The sequence below is a fragment of the Pezoporus wallicus genome, unplaced genomic scaffold, assembly GCF_028554395.1.
Source record: "Pezoporus wallicus isolate ANWC-B61680 ecotype Strahan unplaced genomic scaffold, APGP_CSIRO_Pwel_v1 contig_2025, whole genome shotgun sequence".
Classification (NCBI taxonomy): domain Eukaryota; kingdom Metazoa; phylum Chordata; class Aves; order Psittaciformes; family Psittacidae; genus Pezoporus; species Pezoporus wallicus.
The window spans coordinates 3,435,368-3,450,689 of NW_026640253.1; the positions used below are offsets into that span (position 1 = coordinate 3,435,368).

The window sequence follows — 15,322 nt, forward strand, 5'->3', positions numbered from 1 at the left end:
TGACATTCCTGGGCACAGACTGACTAATGGGGGCAGGAGACTGGCTCCTGGGACATGCTCCAAATCTGAGCCGATGGCCATGAGGTGACAAGAGTTACTGGTCCTCACCCAGGACTGTCAAGACATCTCCTGAGTGGAAAATGCCAGTGACGATGTTAGTGGTTGCAGCTGATGCTACGCACCACGGGACACCTGGGTGAGCAATGCATTAATGTATGGGGGTGGGGGGGCTTTAAGCACATGAGTGGCAGTGTGGATCCCATGGGAGACTCGACAGCCCAGCTGAGCCAAGCTGCAGCCCGTGCCTGTGTGGGGCCAAAGGGCTTTTGATAAGGAAGAGCTGCTGGAGCAACGCTCCTGCAGTACACAGCTGGCCCTTGCAGATCCGGATGCAGCAGGACTGGCCATGGGCAGATACACATCATCGCAAGGATATTGTTCTGAGCTTTAAAGATGCCTCTTCAGCAGATGACAGTAATTAATTCACATTAGCCTTTAAAAATCTAGAAAGCTGCTTTTGTACCAGGCAAGGATCCCCCAGGCAATATGTTTGTTCTGGTCTGCAGGTGAACAGCACGTGAAGTAGCAATCCTACTGCTACATCACAGTAACATCAAGTTAAATGTCCTGGTAAAAGCTCCCACCTGCCCTGAGGGTGGCCAAGGTTAATGTTGTACTTAAGATCCCAGGAAATTTGTAAATAAATATAAAAAATATGGCATTTCTGGCAAGAACACTCAAATCCAACTAGAGTCAGCCTGCACCAGCACATAGCCCAGGTGCTGCTGGTGCTTCAGGTTGGATGCTGGGCAAGCAGGCAGGCACCAGTCCTGGCAGCAGGGGAGAACCGAGGGCACATTGGGGCCATTTGGTTCTGTACCTGCTGCTCTCTAGACAACATACTTTTGTGCTTAGTTGTTTCTTTTTGGCTCAATACAATGATTAACTGTCCCGACTGCTCCTGCTGGGAAGATAGCCAAGACCTGCCTGGAGGACCCCTCCTCAGGGGGTTTTGAACCCCAGCGAGGCAGTGCCATAATGGGCTGCCCCTTTGCTGCACCAACCCTGCAGCAGGCTGGGAACTATGGGAGATCACCCCAGGAGCCCTTCCAAACCCTGTTTCTGTGCTTCTGCCACACCACTGCAGGGAAGCCTATAATCCATTAATAATTCTGTAATTGCTCTTTCTCATCAAGCCAGCAGTTGCATCCCTAATTACATGGCAACAATACTATGCTAACAGGATGAGCTACAATTTCTAGGTGGTATTAGCATTCTTGTTTTACTCTGAGTAACTTCCTGGTAATGGCCATTTGAATGTGGCAGTATCAATTAAGTGAATATAAATGCTTAGCCCCTGGAAAAACCATTAATAAAAATTTCATTCAGATAGCCTCTAATCACAGCTAAATACAATTACCCATACGAGGCCACTATAAAAAGTATTTTTCTCATCAGAAGAAGTTCATAAGGTTTTCTCAACTGTTTGTAATAAAGAGGATGCTATATAGAAAAGTCCGGAAAATAAGCACACGTTTGTCTCTCAAAACCCATAGATAAACATGACAATATCTCTAAATAACTGGCTACTGAACAGGATTTCATTTAGCTCTAGTCAAGCTGTAGCCTGGTATAAATGGTTTCAAAGCAGCACACTGCTGTTTCATCTGGAACAGCTGCACAAGACTTTGATGTCAAGCTCTTGCATGGAGATGGTGTTTCAATTTCTCTTTACGCCTCCAAACTGCTGAAACAGGGAAAAAAAAAAAAAAGAAAAAAGACATTCAATAAAACAGACATTTTTCATGGGGAAAAAAAAAACCAAACAGCAAAATTAAAAATTTGGCCTTGAATGCAGTACCAAGAAACAATTCAGCACTGCAGTGATGACAGAACTACACTATGCCTCTCACATCCCTTTTTCAAAGGGGAGAGGGACAGCACCCTGTGATTTTGCACTGCAGCACAGTCTCCCTATGGTGCTGTACCAAGCACTCCCTGTCTCACACACTGGCAGTACCCGTGGCTGGTGCCTGTCCTGGGCATGCAGCGGGTGCACATGCGCTGTTGTCCTGACTCCCTGCACTAGCGTGCACATCCCTCCTGTAGTGTCCAAGGAGCATAAATACAATTACCTGAGGAAGGTCTGCTCCTTCCCTGCTCCTACCCAGGCTCCTGCTGCACAGGGGCTGCAGGATGTCAAAACTGAATGTGGCTGGTCATGATGGGCAGCTAAAGAAGGTGCTGTCCTGCATCATTTGCTAAAGATGCTTTGTTGTGCAGTGAGCAAACATGTTTTAAATGGCTGTGTCCATCCGTGAGCAACCACAAGTGCTGCCTGCAAAGCCAGAGAAGCACATAAGTGCAAATCCTCATCTCAGGGCTTAGTGAGAGGCAGGAGTCAGCCATACATCTCTTTTTCACGGTGCTCAGGGTGCAAGAGCCCTGTGCCGTGCCTGGAAGGAGGACTGCTGCCTGCCTGACTGCAGAGCCAGTCGTCACAAGCTACACACATTTAGGAGGTGCCAGAGAGGCACGAATGTGCACAGATTTCTCTTTCTGTAGGGAGATAAGGCTGAAACTGTCCCGTACATCAGGAGCAGGTGGCAGGAGTGCAGCCCCAGCGATGCTGGGGGAAGTGCCAACACTGTTACCTCCAGGCAGGATCTCTCTGTCTGCACTTCGCAAAACATTCATGTGGGTTGATCTGCCGTGCTCCATAAATCTTTTCCAGAAGAAGTTTTGTTTAGGAACACTCTCAGAGCAGCACTGATGGAGTTTTCCTGGTGACCTCCAAAAAGTACAATTCCCAAGGTGTTTCCCTGTGTCTTTTCAGACACCGCCTTTGCCGGAACAAAAGCAGCAAAAGGTGCAAAAGGCTGCTGAAAAAGCCAGGGGCTCAGTTTCAAAACTCAATGAGCTGCTGAGCTCTTGCTCGTCTGCAGTGAGGGTCTGGGGGCTCCTGTTCAGCCTTGGTAGGGGGCACTGCCATCCACATAGCTCACTCCCGAGACAACTTACTGCTCTCCCACCGCAACGCTGCCACTGCCAACAAACGGGATTTCTTCCCTGTCTGTCTTCCCCAGAATAAGATGGTGCTTCTCCATGTTTATGACACACTGTAGAGAATAGATGCTTTTAGGTAAGAGGGAAAACTGCAATTCACAGTGGTCCCAGCTCCCCCAGCATGGGTAAAAGCCTTGCTGTAAAACCCTACCTTCAGAGATTTCAGTGTTTGCAGCCCGAAGGAGAAGGGTTTCTCAGAGTCTTCTGAAAAACAGGAACATTTAAGTTTATACGTTCAAAACGCTTTCCCATGCTTTTTGTCAGTGACTCCCTCCTTCCTTCATGGTGGCTCTGCTAAACAGAACCCTGTTTGTAAAGGGACTGAGTTACTCCAGAGGGGTACATGATCAAACAAGGACAAGTGGATATGCCTGTAGGGAGACATGGTGGTCTCTCCTCGCAGAGTGCAAGCCTGGTGCTGCCAGCACAGCCCTGTGAAAACAGCCATCCTCCCTCTCTCCATTTCTCCCTCCCTCCCTGCCTGTTTCTCTCCCACCCTCCTTCCATCTGAGGGGCCCTCAGGCGCTTGCGCTGCAGAAAATCAGTATTTCTATTTTAATTTCAACATGTTTCTGAAGCTTCATTTTCCCCTGGGTAGGAGGGAGTAGAGCCCCAGCCACATGAGGAGTACACTCACACTCACCCACGACAATGGCACTGCACTCCACGGGAACCGCTCCCACCGTGATGGCGAGGCTCTCGATCTGGCCGATCGCCCTCACCTCATGTGGCAATGGAAGCATCTCATCTTCATCAGGGAGTTCTTTGAGATGCTCCTTTAGCCTGCACATTGAAAACACTTCTGATATGACATGGACATGGTTCGGCTGCTACAGCAAGGGGCAAACAGGGTTTGGAAGTGCTCTTAGCTTGCTCATATTACCATGTCATTAGCAGAAAGCTGCTTCCTTGGAAGGTTGTCTGATGCTCTGCATACAGCCAGCAGCCTACACACATGTCAGACCATAGCACAACCCACGACACAGACCTGGGGCTGTGTCAGCCCTTGCCCAAGCAGAGCTCCTTACTGGATTTTGCTTTTTACCTGGGGAATCTTTTTTCCTACGTTTCCTCAAGACTTGGGGAAGCTGCTGATCCAAAATTGCTTCTAATGCAGTGCGGGTATAAGGAAGGGATACCATACCACCAACACCATGTCCCCCCCTCACAGCCAGGGCAGCATGCCCGAACCATGCTTGTTAGCAGGTGCTGCTGCTGGGTTTACTCAGAGGAAATAGGGACAGATCAATCATATTCAGCTCAAGACAAGAAAAAAGGGTGTCAGGGATATCTCAGGCACAGTTGTTTCTTCTATCTATGCCCCATGAGCTAGTCTGACAACACTGATTAATTATTCAGCTTAAGTTTCTCTTTTGAACTGAACAAGAACCTAATGGAAAGGCATTTCAAGGCAGTGATCTCTCCTTTGGATAAAAGCTGTATTGCTTTTTGGCTATTGGAAGAACCTTTGTGCTGAGCTGCATTGCAGCAGTGAGTGTGTGTGTCTGCCCATCCACCCTGGGGGGACCAGCTTCCTGTAGTCTTTATTTCCCCCCATTTGTCCCCACCTCAGGGAACAGGCCGTGACACTGGAGCCAGGACCTAAACAGTGCTCATGTACCAGCTACACCCACTCCTCCACAGGGGATTTCTTACACTGCAAGCAACCTCCAAGCTCCCCCCCTCTGCTTTCCTCCAAGGTGAGGGGAAGAGCTTGAACCACACTGTGACAAGGTGCAGAAAGACACTTGCAAGAGAAGGGAGGAACTGATCCTGTGCCTTGGGCACATGCCTGCTGCTTTTAGGTGTGGGGCCCCCAGAGACCCCAGCATCAGAGACCATCCCAGAGCTGCTGAGCCTCGGCTGCAGGCAGCAGCACCTGGCAAAGCCACTGTGAGGCCACCCCTGCCCTGGCAGGAGCTAGAGCACAATGGCCTAGCACGCCTCCGGCCTGCTGCTCTCCAGGCTGGATTTAAACAATGCTCGTGTTTTATCGCTGCCACACGCGAGAGACTGCGTTGAAGTAAAACATCCTGGAGCAGTGCCTGTTGTCACACGGGACCCACCGCAGCCATGGCAGGGTGAGCCAGGCATCAAAGCCCTGGTTTTGACCCACTTTGTTAATCTGACTTTATAGAGTCTGTCCCTGCAAACACAAGCAGCAAAGGAGCTGCAGGAAGCTGCCTGCAAGGCAGCCATGCCCGCTGCACACCTCAGCTGGCAGTGCGTGCAGCACAGCTCGTGACAAGTTTGCAGTAAGCACAGCCACCTTCCAGCCACTAGACGCTGTTGTGCAAAGAAGTAATTACTGTCTGGGCAGAAAACAGGCACCATTAATCCAGGGCCATGCAGTAGTGCTCAGGGAGCAACTGTGATTGCGTTTTCTGTAATCACTGCAAGTCAGTGATAAAAAGCAATGTTTCCATGTGAATAAAGTGCCAAAATCTCCCTGATACTCTGTGAGCTTATGCCTGATCCTGCTCCTCAGAGATCAGTGGGAGTTTTGCTGCAAATGGCAGTCAGCTCTCTAGCACTACGTACATACACGGCCCTTCAACTGGGAGAAATTCATCATTGGGAGTAGCATCAGACACCAGATTTCAAGCACATGCAAGCACACAACTGCACAGCTGCCCTGGGGACACTGAAGACAGGGGTGTAAGGGTTGGGCAGCTACTTCTTGAGACACTGAATGACAGGCAGGCACTGAAAAGATGTAAATGCATCCAACCCTCTGAAAGGATTTACTCAAAGATGAATAGGTTGGCACAAGTGGCTTTCTTTTTCAGCTGCCTGCAAAGACATTTACGAATAAGCCAGGATTTGGATGTAACGGGAAGCTCAGGGGCTTGCCCAGGCACAGCCCAAAGCACTCCTTCCAGAATGGCCGTTGCTGGTGAGAGCAAAGCCCCAGCCACGGGAGCACTGCCTGTGCTGCCAGGTGCCATGAGTTCCCACAGAAGAGAAATCCAGCTGGATATTTACCCTAGCCTGTCCAGGCAAGAAGACGACATGAGGTTGTGCTGTGAGCCAGTGTCCACCACGGCCTTCAGCTCCTTCCCCGCACACTGCAAGAGCAAGCAGAGATGGGAGATAATGCATAGGATGCGGGATGAGCACAGGATATCTGGGATCTCTGCTGCACACACACCAGTGTCTGCTGAAATGCCAACATCTTGTGCCAGCCCATCTCCACTCCACCACACATTCGGTGCCCACAGGGTATCACCTCATCCACTCCAGGCACCCAAGAGATGTCTCTTAAGCTGCTTTTTGAATAACGTAGTGCTACTAAACAGCATGGCGTTGGGTCCTGATCCCTTCCCAGCAGCAGAAGGGGCAGCCCCAGGCAGGGGGAGATATTGTGGTGTGCAGAAAATACAAAGGAGAGTGGGGGTAAAAATACAAAGGAGAGTGGGGGTAAGGAGGAGAAATATGAAATTACTCCTGGGAAAAGCAAAGAGGAATGGCGCTTGAAGAAAACAAAATGGCTGTGAGCACAGGGATTCACCGTCAATAATTACTCCTCAACATTTCAGCATGTTGCCCCAGCCTGGCTACTCCCTCTGCCCTGATGTCCAAGGGAAGACGTCCATCAGACCAGTTTTCCCTGTGCTACCCAGGTGGGTGTCTGTGCCTCAGCAGCCCTGAACCACAGAGGGAGAGCACCCACACAGCTGTGACAACCCTGATGGAGGGCAACCCTGACTGGGAAACACAGCACCATAGAATCACAAAATGGTTTGGCTCGACAGGGACCTTGAAGACCATCCAGTTCCAACCCCTGCCACAGGAGGGAAAAGTTGAGAATGAGAGCACAGCAATAAACCTGGCAGGTGGGGAAAGGGTGTCTGGGGAGGGACTATTACCTGGCAGCTCACCACTATGAGCTCCTCGTCCTCGGTTTTCCCTGAGCTGCCCCCTTTGGTTTGGTTCAGCTTGTTGGTCTGCGCTGAGGTATCACTCTTTGGAGCCCAGCTGCTGCGGCTGCTTCGTAACTTTGATAGATTTGTCTCCATGAGGCGCTTCTGCAGGATATTATGTGGTTGCTTTAAGAAACAAACACACAGAGAAGAGCAGGGTGAAGTCAGAGGAAAGCCACAAAGTGACCTGCATTGCCAGACTGCTTGTGGGGCCCCTGGGCCAGTGCTGTGCCTATGGGAGGGTTGCCCTAAAGTCTCCCTGCTGCCCAGACTATGTTTACTCTTCCTAGACTACATCTATGTGCTCTCCTGCCAGCTCTGCCTTACCTGGCTTTGACTAAAGGGAACTGCTTCATATTGGCGAGGGAATAATCCATTCAGAATATTAACTAGAATTTGGAGGGATGCCTTTCCTTTTCCAAACTCAAGGTTTGATTTCTACATGAAATCAAAGGCCAAATCAGGCTTTTCCAAGTGGTGTTTCAGCCCAAACAGCTGTAATTGCCTATCATCTGTTGATAAAGACATGGAGAATCCTGCAGTGATGTGAAAAGCTAAGAGATAACAAACTGCCATTCCACCCAAGTATGGAAAACGTGTGTGGACTTACTGAATGAACAGACGCTTACATTGAGCACTGGTATTGCTGGCATAGGAATTACTTGTGTCCAGCCTCCACCTCTGGCAATGCTTTCGGTGTGAATTCACCCAGAATTTAAGAAGCTGATTTGTTTGTCTATGCATTGGCTCTTTACAGGTGCACGTGAACAAGGCACAGCTCCAAGAAGAGAGCTACAGATGGTGTCTTCTGTCAGATCTGGTCAGAATTCGGTCTCGAATTGCCCTGCATCCCTTTCCTCTCCCCCACCCCCATTTGTATTTAACTGCTAAGGGTGAGTAAGTGGGCCCAATCCTGAGTGACATGCCATGAGAGGAAAAGGAGAGGAGAGGAAGGGGGTAAGATCAGCCAAGGTAGGTAGGTATTCTCCCAGGAATCCCCAGCCGTTCATGTGGCTGCTTCTCACTTTCTCTGTCATTTCCACTTGCTCTGTGAGAAGCACGTTGCCTCTCAAAATCTCCTCCAACTGCTTTCCCAAAAGCCTTTTTATGTTCAGTGTTTGTCATGGATGGATGCACGTACTGCGCTGGAGGTGAAATGACTGCTTGATTATCTGCTCATTTCTCTGCCTGGCTAATCTCACACACACACCCCATTACTGCCCTTTCCTTCCAATACTCCACACCGAGACCTTCTTACGGGCTTATTCCTGAATTTTTGCATCCATATTAAATATGCCCATGTCCTGTGTATCTGCAGGGACATCTGAACCACCAAACTTCTTCATCCTGAGGGAATTTCAGTGGCATCAGGATAACTTTGAAAACCTCAGACCATGGCTCCCTGAGGTGGCCAGCCTGCACCTCTGTGTGCAGTGCGGTGCCTCATCTTTAAAAGAATCTGTGCGGCACATTAAATAGCAGCACTTACAGCAGGCTAATGCAACTTGGCATCATCCTAAAATAACTGCAACCACGTTAGTGCTTCAGATCCTGCTGTAGGCGTAACACGGGCGGTTAAGCTGGACCTGACTGATCAGATTGGGTAGATGCAGCCAACACCAGTGGTCACCAGGACACACAATCTTCTTTTTTCCCCACTTTTCACCATTCTTACTTCTGCATAAAACCTGCGGCTTGAAAGGAAATAGAATTTGATGACCATTTTCAGTCACAGGTGCTATGTGTGACCAGCATGCCAGAGAGCACATCCTCCCAGCACCAGGAAGAGATCAGATCCAACACTGTCTTGCCTCCTTCACGTACAAAGAGCAACAAAGCTCCAGCACTTCTCTGGCAACCGCTGCCTTCCCACTGAGACTGAACAGCAGAAACCAGTATCAGTTAAGTAGATTAAAGGCAGGCACACTGGCTCCACAGTGGACCCTGTGCTGAGGGACAAGCAAATCACTTTAGAAGCGAGGACTCCACAGCATGAGGCAGAGGCTGTAGGTGCACAGTCAGCATTGTAATCCACCTCAAGGCTCCTCACCTACGCAAAAATGCTTAGGACTGCTGACAGCGTGTGACATGTCCTTCTTACCCTTTGTGTTTGCCTGAAACTGAGGCACACATCTGGAGGAATAATTCTTCATCAAAAAAACCCAGAGTACGGGATAGGGACTGGGGAAGCAGATGGGTGAAGTTCCCAGCTGGCCAGAAGGCAGCCAGTCACGTAGTGGTCACCTCCCTCATACCCAGCCCTGCTGAGCTAGGACCCATTTCTGAATGGCACCATCCAGGGCAGTCTGGGTGCTCTTCTGATCTGATGGGCTTCAATCACATTGCCAGACACCTGTGAAAGGACAAGCTGGAGAAGAGCAAGTCACTAGCACACACATCATTGCTATTTGATCTGTCACCTGCCCTTGATTTAAACCTAAATGTTTTTTACTATGTGTTCTCCTATGGGTTGTTAACCAGTTACATATGTGGATTTCCTCAGGCCCTGGTTTTATGAATCCTAAATGGGACACATGACTGAAAGAAAAAAGTCCAGCACTCAGCAAACGTGAGTTACCACCACAATGGGATTGTCTTTTCTTGACACTTTCTCTTCTGAAAACCACAGCAAATCCTGCCTGTGGGGGGACAAATGTTGCTTATGTGGTGCTCCAGTACAAAAATAATCCAGCAAGAGGGGGCTGAAAAGGTTCCCTGAAGCACCATCCTGTCTCAGGCTATTAATTACTTTGCTTTAACTTGTATTTCCCTCAACTCTCATGTGCAACAGAGTGAGGGTTGTTAGTCACGGAGATGACTCAAGTGATGGATACGTACTCAGTGAACAGATAATGTGCCAGGGGACATTTACAAGCACACATTTTGCTGGAAAGCTATAAGCAGACCACAGCTGGGAGGGGGGGAAAGGAGGAAAACTGCCCTGTGACTGCGATGGGGAAGGCAGATGTGATCTCCATCTGGCATGGGCTGGCCACAGAGCCAGGACCAGTGCTTGAAGTAACCTGGATTACCTGGCATTTTCTTCCTGTGCACTGCACCAAACTGTCCAGTCTTCTAAAACAAATAGAATGTTACATTCCATTGTGTGAGTGCAAAACAAATAAGTTATTTCCTAGCATCATTCAGCACAATGCAAATACAAACCAGGACTTTCATCATAAGGGGTCTCCCTTTCCATCCCTGAGACATTGCAAAAACCTGTAATCCCCTGAAAAAGTCACCATAAGAGACTGAAAGGAGCGGAGACAACAACTACTGCTGAACCCAATTACCACTGTCTGTCAAACCCACAAGTAACTCCGTGCTGTTTCGTTCCTCTCTAATTTATAAGGAAGCTCATCACTGCAGCTTGCAGCATCCTTCTTGCTGGAAGGCTTCCAATTGTTTTGGCTTCTGGATCTGGGGATAAAGAAACCCGTCAATAACAGTTTTAGTCAGGTGCAGGTGAAAGCCAGGGAAGGTGCCAGCTCCTCCCCTACCCAAACCCATGTTGAGAGGTTTGTGCTCTCTTCTGTACCTCGACAGTAGGAAAAAGGAGTTTTAACGCACCAGTGGAGCCCATCCCAAGAAATGATTAATTACTCTCTCTTCTTCCTATTCTTCATCCAAATTCACCTGTTCCACAAGCAGCCCATGTTTGCGTGCTGTCAGCCCCTCACGCAGGGGGACAAGATGGGACAGGAGATGTCCCCTGCTGTTCAGCACCCCCTTGGGTGCCCAGGCAGCTGCCAGGTTCTCAAAATCTTTTTGTTGTCATTTATTTCTATTTATAACTTTACTTCCCAGCTTGTAAAGCGATGGGGGATTGTTCCAGGGAAAGCCCCCCCAGCCAGTCTGGCAGCTCTCGGGTTGAGGGTGAAGTGTCAGAGCATAAGGAGGAGCTGCCAACAGCCAGCACATCCTGCCCAAGGGGTCTGGGGTCACAGTTACAGTGCCAGGAAGACCAAATCCCACCTAACCACCATCCTGTGCCAGTTGTCTGGGCTTCAAGGAGGAGGCTGGCAGTGAGGCACCAAAACAGAACCATTTCTGCTCTGTACATCTAGCCCCACATTTGCCAAATCCAGTGTATGCTATGCTATAGTTTGGTCTTATCCTAGGCTAACTGGAATACATATAGGGAGCAAGGAACTAGAAGAGCTCTGTCCAACCCAGAATAATGCACTGAAAACTACCTGCCTATATGGGGCATCACCAGGACAGATGCTTCAAGAGAGGAATAAAGGCACAGAAGGTGGGGACACCAGCACAGCCACCACAGTGACCTACTGCCTCCTCACTGTGCACAGCACTCCCTGCACTGCTGCCACAAAGAAAGGGATTTCTCCCTAGATTGGAGCGGTCACTGCCAGCTGTCACCCTGACAGATGAGACCTGTCCTCACCTGTCCCTGTCTCTGGAAGCTGTTACCTCCTCTCTTCCCTGAGAGAGGTCACTGGAAAACCCCCATGGGAAACCCTGCATCAGTAACATCAATCACATCAAAAGCCCTTCACCCACGTCACCACAGCTGTCACACAGCTTTATACATGAAAACGTGCTGCTCTGATAGCAGGTGTGCAGGTACTCACAGGAAAGACATGCAGACACTCTGGGCAAAGGCCCCTGATGCTCAGGGCCTCCAGACCACGCAGATGAAAGCCTCTGGTTTGGGACCATGCCAAGGTGGAGTCCCACATTTGGAGGCTCTTGGTGCTTCTCCAGTCTCAAAGATGCACAACCTCCCACTCATCCTGGGGAAAACTCTGACTTCCAGTTAGTCATGGCACCAGGACCCACACGGTGGGTCGTCTTGAGGCAATGCTCATCATTGTCCTGCCCACGTGGAGCATGAGCATAGAAGTGCTGGCAGTGTGGCTCAGCTGCAACACGACCCACTGCAACAACTCTGGAATTCATGGCATCACCTCTGGGGCTGGGGGAATGGGCTAGTATTGTCACTTTGGGGGCTCCCCATGCATCCCATGATGGGGAGCATCATGCCCCCTCCCAGGGGCAGGAGGCTGTAGCCAAGCTGAGCCCTTGGTGTGCCCACTGTCCCATCACCCCTTACTGTGGCATAGGACAAGAAGGGTTCTGCAGTGGGGTGGCCTGTACCAGCTTGGTTCTCACCCCATCCCTGGCCAGAGACGCACCACCTGCCGGGCAGGCAGCGTGCCTCTGCCACGCTGCACCTCCTTGTTGTCCCTGGATCAGGAGCTGACGACTCCCCAGGGCCCCTGCACCTCCCTGGAGAGGACACCCTCCCCACCCCCACCCCCACCCCACAGACCCTCCTGGCAGGGGCTGTGGTTGCAGCAGGTATGATGCTGCAGGCACAGCTCAGATAGTGCGGGCACGGGAGGAAACCTCGATGACCTTCCCATGAACAGGGCTGTCACGAGGAGCCTTGCGCTCTGCCTCTGCCACCAGCACCAAACCTGGTCCTCACTGCCACAGGGACAAGGGCTTCATTGCTCAGTGCCCCTGGCTCCTGCTACCTGTTGCCCCTCTGCTCTGCAGAGCAGAACCCCCAGTCCTCAGGGCTCCAACCCTGCACACTGTGGGTCACTGAACCACGGCATGTTATTTAGACTATTAGAATAGTAATAACGCCACTATCGCACTCTGAACAGCACTTTGTAGCTCACAAGTAGAGAGTTGGCATTCATGGTGACCAGGAACACTCCCTTTGAGCCCTTCCCTGGGCAGGAGCTTCACTCCCTACAACTGCAAAACATTTGTGATGTCAAAACCAATCAATCACCTCCAAGCGGACTGCAGAGAACAGCCAATTCATTGCACTTAGCCAGGCAGAGCCAAGCCTAGCCCAGCTGAGCAGGAAGGCTGTGACAGAACAGAAATACACCACTAAAAATAAGAAGATTCACTTTTTTCAATGAACCTGTATGAAGTATTGAGCAAATCAAATATTGTGTGTTACAAGGTGCAAGAATTTTGCAACAATTGGAAAAAAAACCAAAAACACAAAGGAGCTTTCCTGGGCAGGATGTGTTTTCTAAATTTTGCTCCTTACATCAAAACTTTTGGTATTACATTGAAGTATCATTTGCCATTAGAGAAAGCTCAAACATTTGCACAGGTGAGCATTTAGAAATGCTCTCCAGCCCTAGGACATGATGAAGAATATCACGTAGAACATCATATGTCAGCTACAGGATCACATGGACCATTGCATATGTAAGTATTTAAAACCTAGAATTATGTATCTTCATTTGAAACCCCCAAATACGCATCAGCCTTTATCAAAGTGTAATCTTAGCAGGTTCACATTTTGAAGTACTAGTGACTGCACTTTACTGGATCTTTTCTGATTATATGTTGCATGTACATACGCATCACAGGCAAACATATGTGTATAGATGTATGTATTACATGAAGCCATTTTGATTTACTCTGATTCAGAGAGAATTTTGTACTGAAAACAGTACCCCATTTTCGTGTAAATGGGATAAAAGAATTAAAAGCTCTCAGACCCAAGTGTCAGCCATCTGAAAGCACCTCCTGGCAAAAAGCACCCTGGTGATAACTAGTGTCGTATTTCTACTCCCTTCCTTTTACATAGAAAAGCCTCATTTCTCTTTTATCAATTTCCACGAACAATCAACTTCTCCTCCTGACAGAAAAACACCACAAAGATAACAAAACACAGACATTGCCCTACCCGCTTCTTAAGCCTCTTTCCAGCAAACACAATAGAAAGCCTTACAGTATCTTTGGAAGTGCCCAGCTTCTTCAGCCCATCCAGAGGGAGGAGATCTGCAGAATCCTTGTGAATAAACTGAACCGCCTGCTTCACCCTCCTCTGCTGGCGGAGAGATGCCGCTTCCCTGATCTCCACTTCTTTCCTGCTCGGCTCTGTCAGGATACCCGAGTAAAACATCTTTCCGCCCGCGCACAGCTCACTTCCCGAGGATGTGCCTCTCACAGAGACGGAGCTGGGGAGATGCTCTGTCGCCTGCGCTTTATAACCAGAGCCTGGTGACGTCTGGAGACCCGCAGGTACTTCCAGCCAGCGCAGCCGAGTAAAGGAGGGGGTGGGCTCCTTGCTATAGGTCGCACAAACAACGGCGGGTAAGCTCAGGCTCGGTCTGACGAATAAATCAGAGCCGCTCCTCTCCGCTGCCTCTCCTGAAGTGAGATCAGCCGCAGGCATCCAACAGCTCTCAAAGCCCCCAGCAGCCCCACTGGCAGGAAAGACAATGCTGGAGCGCTGGAGCAGACAGCCCCAGGGACCAGCACACCTCCCAGCCAGCCACTGCAGGCACAGCTTCTTTGGGTCTGGACAGGGAGTCCGGACTGGGTGTCACAGGAGGTGATGGCTGCCCGGCGGTCCTGGATGCTGCTGCCCCACAGGCCTGGGGTGACGCAGCCCCACACAGACTGTGCATCTGGCCACACTGGGGTTTGCTACCTTATGCTTGGGTACAGCAGGGTTAGGGAGGGCTCTGGATGCCACTGGCCTCACCAAAGCGTTGCAGGCGCCAATCTGTGTGTCACTGTCTACTCAAGCCCACAGGAAGGGTAAGGACTGCCGCAAAAATTCTCCCAGCCAAACTGAGGCACCCCAGATGTGGTTTTACACAGGGTTTCTACACCCGTCAAACATCCAGGTACAGCACAATTTGACTGATCACTGTCATCCACACTATTGATTACTAACCAGAGTAAAACTTCACAAAGCAGCTACAGTTTTGTGGCATTCTTGCTGTTTCTCTATTGATCCAGGTGACACTGGAGTCAGTCTTGTTATAGTTACTTATCTCTGATCTCAGGCAATGCTGGGAGGGTTTCAAAGACATGTTAGAGGGTGAGGATGCTGCTATTATATTGGTTGTCTGGAGTATCCTTTATCCTTCGTGGACACCTCTATGCTTCCTTATTTCTGGGGCTGGGCTATCCTTTATCTTGTTTTATTTAAGCACGAACAATACCAAAGTCTCCAGTAAAATTCCACTACCTCATTACATTTAGTGTATAACATGAACAAACTTAATTAATACACTTTCATACTGGAAAGACTGATATAATAGGGAAAAGGACTTACTTAACAGGGCTCACAGCACACATGGGTTTATTTCACTACAGCATTGAGTTGTTGTTGTGGTTTAAACCCAGCCAGGTAACTCGTTCACTCACTCCCCCCCTTCTTTCCCTCCCCCTACTCCCGGAGGGATGGAGAGGAGAATCGAAAAGAATGCAACTCCCATGGGTTGAGATAAGAACAGTTTAGTAACTAAGGTATAACACAAATCACTACTGCTACCACCAATGATAATAATGATAAAGGAAATAACAAGGGAAGAGAATAC

At 49.5% G+C, this 15,322-nt stretch overlaps 1 protein-coding gene across 3 annotated transcripts; it reads right to left on the reverse strand.

Annotated features, from left to right (window-relative positions):
- Positions 1–1,059: 1,059 nt before the first annotated feature.
- NRIP3 (nuclear receptor interacting protein 3) lies at positions 1,060–14,156 on the reverse strand. Of its 3 annotated transcripts, none has more exons than XM_057418280.1 (7): positions 13,720–14,156; positions 6,936–7,115; positions 6,052–6,134; positions 3,710–3,849; positions 3,218–3,267; positions 3,022–3,119; positions 1,060–1,747 (listed from the first exon to the last, which is right to left on the reverse strand). In XM_057418280.1, exons 1-7 carry the CDS (start codon positions 13,891–13,893, stop codon positions 1,732–1,734), a joined length of 741 nt encoding a protein of 246 aa, XP_057274263.1. In that variant the 5' UTR covers positions 13,894–14,156; the 3' UTR covers positions 1,060–1,731. The 3 variants fall into 3 exon arrangements, with proteins under 3 accessions (XP_057274263.1, XP_057274262.1, XP_057274261.1); XM_057418279.1 differs by having other exon boundaries at positions 1,060–1,744; positions 3,218–3,270; positions 13,720–14,150; XM_057418278.1 differs by having other exon boundaries at positions 3,218–3,270; positions 13,720–14,148.
- Positions 14,157–15,322: the final 1,166 nt, after the last annotated feature.